Below are 7,597 nucleotides of genomic sequence, written 5' to 3' on the forward strand. Positions count from 1 at the left end.
ATTTAGAGGTGCCAAGCTCTCTTACGTCACCAGTAAAAAGAGGATCGCGAAGTGGCATGTGACAGAATCCATATTCCATCCCCGACATTATAATATTACAACCATGTATTACAAACTTTGTATTAATCGTAAACATTTACCTTTTTAAATCAAATTGACGGGTCCTACTCTCCTCGTCCGATTAATCCACTTTTAAAAATTTCTCTGGAATGGATTCACAATATAATTTAAAAAAACTCAAAAATTTCTATTTCATAACCATTCCTAATTTTATTTAAAAATCAAATAAATTTAGTTGCCTACGACATATTCTTATTCCCCATCCAACGAGTGACGAGAGTATATATTTGCAAAATTTCAAAATAAACCTATACATATTTGCAATTTTTGAATTTTGTTTAAAAAAATATATATATATAAACAGGAGGTGAGCTCGAGGACGTGGCGCGCCCCGCACCACCCCGAGGTCCAGCAATCCACCGAGGGCGGTCGCGGATTAAGATATTCCTGCGACGATCACGGCAAGGACACGTAGGCCGAAGCGCAGCGTTTAACACGAACTGGGCTAGATATTTTCACCCGGTCAGCCACTACCCGGCTGGGCCCCACCTGACTGACCTCTCTCGGTTGGTGCTTGCACGGGACGGCACCGGCTCGCGCGCACGTGGCGTGACCGCAGGCGGTCGAGATCGCGCGGTCTGCTCGCCCGAGCGCGCCGAGCCGTCCATTGCTTTTCTTTTACTCCGCGGCCGCGGCGTCGGGTGGCTTCCCTCCCCTCCCCCTCTCCTCTCCTCTCCTGCCTGCCCCGCCGAGCGTGCCCACCCCACCCACACCGAGGAGGAAAGCGGAAAGGGTGAGGAAAATATCGTGCTCCAGCGCAGCGCAGCAGAGCGGAGCGGACGCCACCGCCACCGCCGCCCTGAATAGATTAGGCGCGGATAATGGAGAGGCCCCGGCCGCGACGGGCGGAGGAGGGCGCCGCCGGTGGCCCCAGCAGCCGCAGCTAGCAGCAGCCGTACATCTGAGCTTTGAGCAGGCGTGGGGGCTCGTGAGGAACTGAATTGATTGGGCGATACTACTAGCGGCCGCGGGGATGGAGGAGGAGGCGTCTGCAGATCCAACAACCGCGTCCTCCTCCTGCGCCTACGTCCCTGGCTCCGGCCGCTGCTGATTCGGACGCTTGGGTTGGAGTCCGGTGGGTGGGGTTTGGGTATGATGGGGGTCGGCGAAGGGGATCGCGTCGGCGGCGGCGGCGGAATGGGGGGAGGGCAGCAGTTCGTGGACCGGAGCAAGGTGAGGATTCTGCTCTGCGACGGCGACCCCACCAGCTCACGAGAGGTGCTCCGGCTGCTCTGCAACTGCTCATACCAAGGTCAATCAAGCTTTGCACCCCGTATCTGGTTGCTTTAATAGTTGGGATTACCGGATTAGGATCACGTTCGCTTCTCCCTGTGGGCTTAATCATTAGCAGTCTAATGATGTGTATGTGTGTTCGTACGGTTGTGATAGTGTTTGGTGCCCTTTCTGTTTCAGTTACTTGCGCCAAGTCTCCACGGCAGGTGATCAATATTCTCAACTTCGAGGCCTCCGAGATCGACATCATCCTGGCCGAGGTCGATCTGCCGGTCTCCAAGTGTTTCAAGATGCTGAAGTACATTGCCAGGAACAAGGACCTGCGCCACATCCCCATCATCAGTAAGCTGCCTTCCTGTTCTGCAGTTTTGCTGATTACTGTGACGTGCTTGTAGTGATCATCCTCCTGCTTATGGAATTATGCAGTGATGTCCAACAGAGATGAGGTGTCTGTTGTTGTCAAGTGCTTGCGGCTTGGGGCGGCCGAGTACCTGGTGAAGCCGTTGCGCACGAATGAGCTACTGAACCTCTGGACCCATGTGTGGCGGCGAAGGCGCATGGTAAATGGCACTATGCTGATTCACCTTCACCTCTGTGTTAAAAAGCATGCTCTAAGCTGATATGCCTGTAGCTGTTGCTGTACCTGCATGAATTGTTCTTTAAATTGACTATTGGTGTTTATAGCTTGGTCTGCCCGAGAAAAACTTCTTCAATGACAACTTCGAGTTGGTGCTCTCGGAGCCTAGTGATGCCAATACCAATAGCACCACTCTCCTCTCAGATGAGACAGATGATAGGCCAAAAGAAAACATGAATCAAGAAACAGGCACCTCCAATCAACGTGAATATGAGGTAATGAACTTATTACTGTTTAGGAAGTTTGTTGCATTCTTTTTGCTGTTTCAGTAGCTTTCCAGTTTTGCACTTTGCTCTTGCCACTAATATATGCCCTTTTACCTTCTATGTTAACCTGTATGCTTCGTGATACTTGTTTAAATGCCGTTCCGTTTCTTGGAATGTTTCCAGTCCAATCCTTCTGTTGCTGATCCCGAACAAAAAGGAAAAATGGAAGGTGTACCAGGCTCTGTTGTAGACACTGATCAAGCATGTAAGATTTTTTAGTCTAACCTTTCTTTTTGCTGCAACTGTTTTTCCTTTCTCCCTAACTTTACTGTTAATCACCTATAGTTCTGCAGCTGTTTTCTGATTATTATTTTTAATTACCAGCATCTACAGGAATAATGTTTTCACGCCCTATAAAGACTAATCTTAGGGTTGCTGAGTCATCTGCATTTCTAGCATATGTTAAGTCAAGCACCCCAACCACCAGCTCATTTGATAGTGAACTACAAAGAGGTGGCAGTCGGTTAGATTCTTTGGATTACCAGGGTAACTGCTCTGGTGCAACCGACAGAAGTGACACTGGTATTGATGTAAATATTCGGGATAAAGAAGCTTTTGAGATGCCTGTACAGTACCCTATGGTATGCTATTCTTCCTCTTACTTGCATATGGAGCGAAGCAATGAAGGCCAAAATGATACTTCAGGAACTCCTCCTGTATACCATTTTCCATTTTACTATCCAGGGATGGTAGAACACAACATGACACTTCCTACAGTGCAAAATTTTCAAGGAAACATAAACCATGCTCAACCGCATACACCACCAACATTGCTCCCTCGATACAATGTTTATCCCCAATGCCATGGTGTACCTATGATGCCATCATTTCAGTTTAATCCTGCTGGTATGAGCATGCAGTCAAGTCATTTACCAACGCAAAATTTGTGGCCATTGGTATCAAGCACACCTATACCTGAGGAAACATGCAGTCGCTCTGAAAGGAGGGCTGCAGCTCTGGCCAAATTCAGGCAGAAAAGGAAAGAGCGCTGTTTTGACAAGAAAGTGAGGTATGTGAATCGGAAGAAACTTGCTGAAACAAGACCAAGGGTACGAGGGCAGTTTGTTAGGCAGACAAGCAATGCGGATATTATGAGCACTGGAGATGATATCTCTGAAGACGAAGATGATCCATCATCCCGGGAGGTAGAGATGGTTTCTTCTCCAGAGTAGCGGGAAAGGTCTTCTATGTGATATAGAGCACAGATTATTTCTGCTCACTTTGTTACTCGGCAGACCTAGGCAATACATTCTTCTGCTGGCAAATAGGCAATACACTATTTTGTTCACACACAATACATCCTTTTGCCCCCAAAGAAGTTGTGGCGTATCCACCATTATTACTGTGGACATCTGAGAGAAATCATATTTCGTGCTAGTCAGTGATGCACATGCCGATTTAGATCAGTGTCTTCTTGCTGCAGACTAATCTCTCTCTCTGTCTGGGGTCTGCTTAACTTGTCATCTTGGATGAGATCGAACAATAGAAATTGTACTTATGTTTTCAAGTTGAGCTGTTATACTTCCCATTGCCTTCCTCTCGGTTCCTCCCACAAGCTGGTGTCTGCAAATATATGAAGCGAGGACCCATTTCTTGAAGAATGAAGGAAACAAATCAATTAATGGACGTCCGTGTACCATTTGGTTGGTAACTAGCTTCGCTACAAAACTTTGCCCAACCATAGTCTTGTGGGAAGAAAATTGACAACTAACATTCGGCTAACTTTAGGGAAAAAATTGTTTCTATGACAGCCAGGAGGAATGTTAGGCAAGCAGCAAGCTAGAGTTGTGGCAGCAATAAAAAACAAACAAACTAGTAAAACTATGACTGACTAAGCTTAGGTGTAATAACCTTAGGTCGCAATCTAAACAAGAGTCTCAGAAGATTGAAATGTAAAGTACTCAATAGTTCGTAGGCATCAACCGAGAGTTCAGCAAGGTTCGTGCATATGAACCAATGGTGTTTCTTAATAGTGTCAGACTGTCAGTTGAGGATTCCTCGTAAGATCCAGTCTAAGTTTGGAGGACATGACGGTATTTCCAATACTTTGGTGGGTAAACAAAATTGTTCGTTAAGGTGACCGGTTACAAATCATTGCTCAAAATCGAGTCCATTTCAAATGTTGATCTCAAAGTTCCCAGCTTCCACACCCGTAGCTTTTGAAGAGCAGAAGGTAAGTAGGCCTACCAGTGATTGCAGTGCCGCATCACCACTACCAACCTAGTATAAGCGGGCAATGCTCATCGTATTTAAATGACGATTCCTGTTCCGTTGCTACCCAACTAATCATGAAGGGTGGCACAGGAATGACAAGTTAATTCTTTATAGGGCATCAGTAAAACTCATAATCCCTGATATGCTATAATATGTCTATAACATATAATTTCACCTTAGTTACTTACGTGTGACATCTAATAGTATATCAAGGATTTAAATTTTAATTAGTGACGTATGAAAAATTATACCTAAATTTTATTATCTCTACTATATCATCCCATCTAATAAAAAAAGGAAAAAATCGAAAACAAATCCTGCAAAACTAAAAAAGAAATGAAGGAAAACTGAACCGTCCTCCTTCCCCCCAACCACCTGCCCCGGCCGCCCTCCGCCCATCTCACCCCCACACCCCGCCGCCTCTCGATCCCCAAACCCTTCGCCACCACCTGCTGCACCCGTTGGCCGTTGCCGGTGGTGAACTTGGCAGGCAGCGGCCTCCACGGCCTTCTCATGCCTCGCCTATGCGCCGTTCTCAGGTCTCAACCGCGCCGGCGCGCGGGTCACCGTCGCCACGGTCGACCCAGCGGGGGACGACGGCCTCGTCGTGGAGGCCGCCTACGGGGTCAAGCTCGTAGCCGACGGCCGCGTCGCCGACTTGGAGGGCGAAGCCTTCGACCTCATCGCCCTGCCGGTGCGTTCACGTCGTCCTCCTCATTCCGAACGGGGTCTCCACTCTCCACTTGCTCCCAAATTAGCGGTCTTTCTTGAAATAACAACTGCTAAGTCTGCCTTATGTGTCATTGGTTCAAGCTGTCTTGTATATTGTTATTAATTGTGCATTCGTGCTGATGCATTCAAATAGGAGGGTGATACATGGCCTGATCGTATGGTGTTGATGGTTGATTGGTCATTCGGTGTAGGGAGGAATGCCGGGATCAGTTAACCTTAGAGATTGCAAAGTACTCGAGAAGATGGTCAAGAAACATGCAGACAATGGGGGGCTCTATGGTGCCATCTGTGCTGCGCTGGCGGTGACACTGGCTCATTGGGGCATGCTCAAAGGCTTAAAGGTGCAACATTGATGAAAATTCTGTGGGGTGGTTATCTTGGAAATGTGTAGCATACTGAGAAATTGGTGGCTTTGTAATTTCAGGTGACCTGTTATCCGTCATTCATGGAGAAGTTCACTGCAGAAGTGATCCCTGTGAACTCGAGGGTGGTAATCAATAGAAATGCAGTCACCAGCCAGGGCTCAGGAACAGCAATTGAGTTTGCTCTTGCTTTGGTGGAGCAGCTGTACAGCAAAGAGAAGATGGAGGAGGTTGTTGGGCCTTTGGTAAGCTGTATGCCATAACATTTTTCTAATTTCTCTTTGCTGTGTTAACTGATGTTGTTATTAAGAATACGATGATTCCAAATAGTTGATTGTATGCCTTAATGAAATTTGCTATTTACACCTATGATTGTTTGGTATCAAGGAATTACCTGAGTGAGCTGTGGCTTCATATTCAATTGATTCCAATGCTAATTTACAAGTAGGCCACACCGGAATTTTGTAAAGGCCTGCAGATTTGGCATGATCCAATGCTAATTGTGACACATTTTGTTACTGCATATTCAACTGCTTTCCTTTTTTTGGCATATTTCATTAATCTAACAGACCGAAACTTTCTTTCCTGATGATTGTGCTATTGTTCTTGTTTAGTATGTGCGCCCTCAACATGGAGCTGAATATACCATAGAACTTAATGCGGTTGAATGGAAGTGCAGTGGCACACCTCAGGTATGAGATGAAACTGAACTCTGATCTCCATTCGTTTTAGGATGCTTTCTGCTTTTTCCCCCTGCAGAACTCCTGAGTTTTATATTACCGCATCTTATAAGAGTAACCTATTGCAGCCTGCTTCCAGACATGCTCCCAATGTCCTGTTGCAGTGTTGGTGCCGCTAGCTTTATATGAGTGTTCATGTTTCCAGAACTCTGCCTTATACTTAATATTGAATACTAGAGTGATATTCCTGGTTTACATAATAAATATGTTGTTCATAATTAGTTAGGAATGATCACTGGTTCATAGAAATGTACTAGAGCTTTTGCATACAGTAGTTTCAGTGCTTTTCTTTGGGTAATATGGGAGTAGAGGTACAAATTTGTTCAACTTAAAGTAAAACACTGAACCAACCATACTGAAAGTAAAACTCTAATAGTAAAACAACTTTGTCAAACTTTTTTTTACCCAAGGCTGATATTCAATAACATTTTGCAAAGTAGTAATGTACTCACATTTTCTGCAAACCTGTATCCTGAAACTGTGCAATGTGATGGCATGTAAGAGGAACACCTAGTTCGGTAAATCAGCTTAAATGGACACAAAGTTTCGCTAATTCAAAAAAAATCTATTCTTGCCATACAATCAAGTAATTAGTAGAAGTCATTTGCAGCTAATTAAGATATAGATGTTTCTGGAATCACTGAAAGTCTAAAAAAAATGTTGCCTCAAGTCTAGAGGAGCTGCAAAACTAAGAGAAAATTTGTAGTATTTGTATATTTATGCCTAGAGACTTGGCATCTGGTCAAATCGCAAATTGCGTCAACCTAAATGATGGATGCTAGTGAAAATATAACAAAGGAATTACCTAGTCATGTGGTAGGCATAAATCTGAAGTGTAGATGGGAATCATTCAGTAAGACTTTACCAGCACAGTAATACAAGTTAGGTCGTACAAAGGAAGCATTAATACTTTCTTGAACATAGATCACAAAAGTATGCATTGACAAACAACTATAACCATTAAGCGCTACATACAATCATCGAACAACATACTGAAACTACTGTCGGAATGTTTGTCGGAATGTTGCACAGAAGGACTTGAGCAACCAGCACCTCTTCACTTCCAGTGATGACAGGTCCTTCCCCACCGTCACCACCATTGACGATGGTAACAAAGGAGTAGGTGACCAGCTGGGCCTGCTCCTGCTTCATGACCATCTCCTTGTGGCACTTGGAGCACATGTTCATGTTGGCCGCACTGCCAAAGAAGCCGCAGTTATTGACGCATAGGATTGGGCACTCCGGCTGCTGGCAGCCTGCCTCCTTGTGTTCCATCACGACTATAAGCTGCGC

The 7,597-nt window shown here is 45.3% G+C and overlaps 2 protein-coding genes across 2 annotated transcripts; both read left to right on the forward strand.

Moving 5' to 3' along the window:
• Positions 1 to 762: 762 nt before the first annotated feature.
• LOC133919331 (two-component response regulator-like PRR1) lies at positions 763 to 3,657 on the forward strand. Its single transcript, XM_062363693.1, has 6 exons — positions 763 to 1,372; positions 1,534 to 1,695; positions 1,780 to 1,913; positions 2,038 to 2,205; positions 2,380 to 2,461; positions 2,581 to 3,657. The coding sequence occupies exons 1-6, from the start codon at positions 1,213 to 1,215 to the stop codon at positions 3,426 to 3,428; spliced, it is 1,554 nt and encodes a 517-aa protein (XP_062219677.1). The 5' UTR covers positions 763 to 1,212; the 3' UTR covers positions 3,429 to 3,657.
• A 1,294-nt stretch (positions 3,658 to 4,951) lies between these two features.
• Positions 4,952 to 6,262, forward strand: LOC133919332 (protein DJ-1 homolog B-like; the record flags this gene model as incomplete). The annotated part of the gene is made up of 4 exons (XM_062363694.1): positions 4,952 to 5,164; positions 5,394 to 5,543; positions 5,627 to 5,809; positions 6,179 to 6,262. Coding segments are annotated over 4 exons (630 nt in total), but the record flags the coding sequence as incomplete, so codon positions are not given.
• Between the last annotated feature and the right edge of the window lie 1,335 nt (positions 6,263 to 7,597).

Source organism: Phragmites australis, chromosome 5, assembly GCF_958298935.1.
Source record: "Phragmites australis chromosome 5, lpPhrAust1.1, whole genome shotgun sequence".
Lineage (NCBI taxonomy): Eukaryota > Viridiplantae > Streptophyta > Magnoliopsida > Poales > Poaceae > Phragmites > Phragmites australis.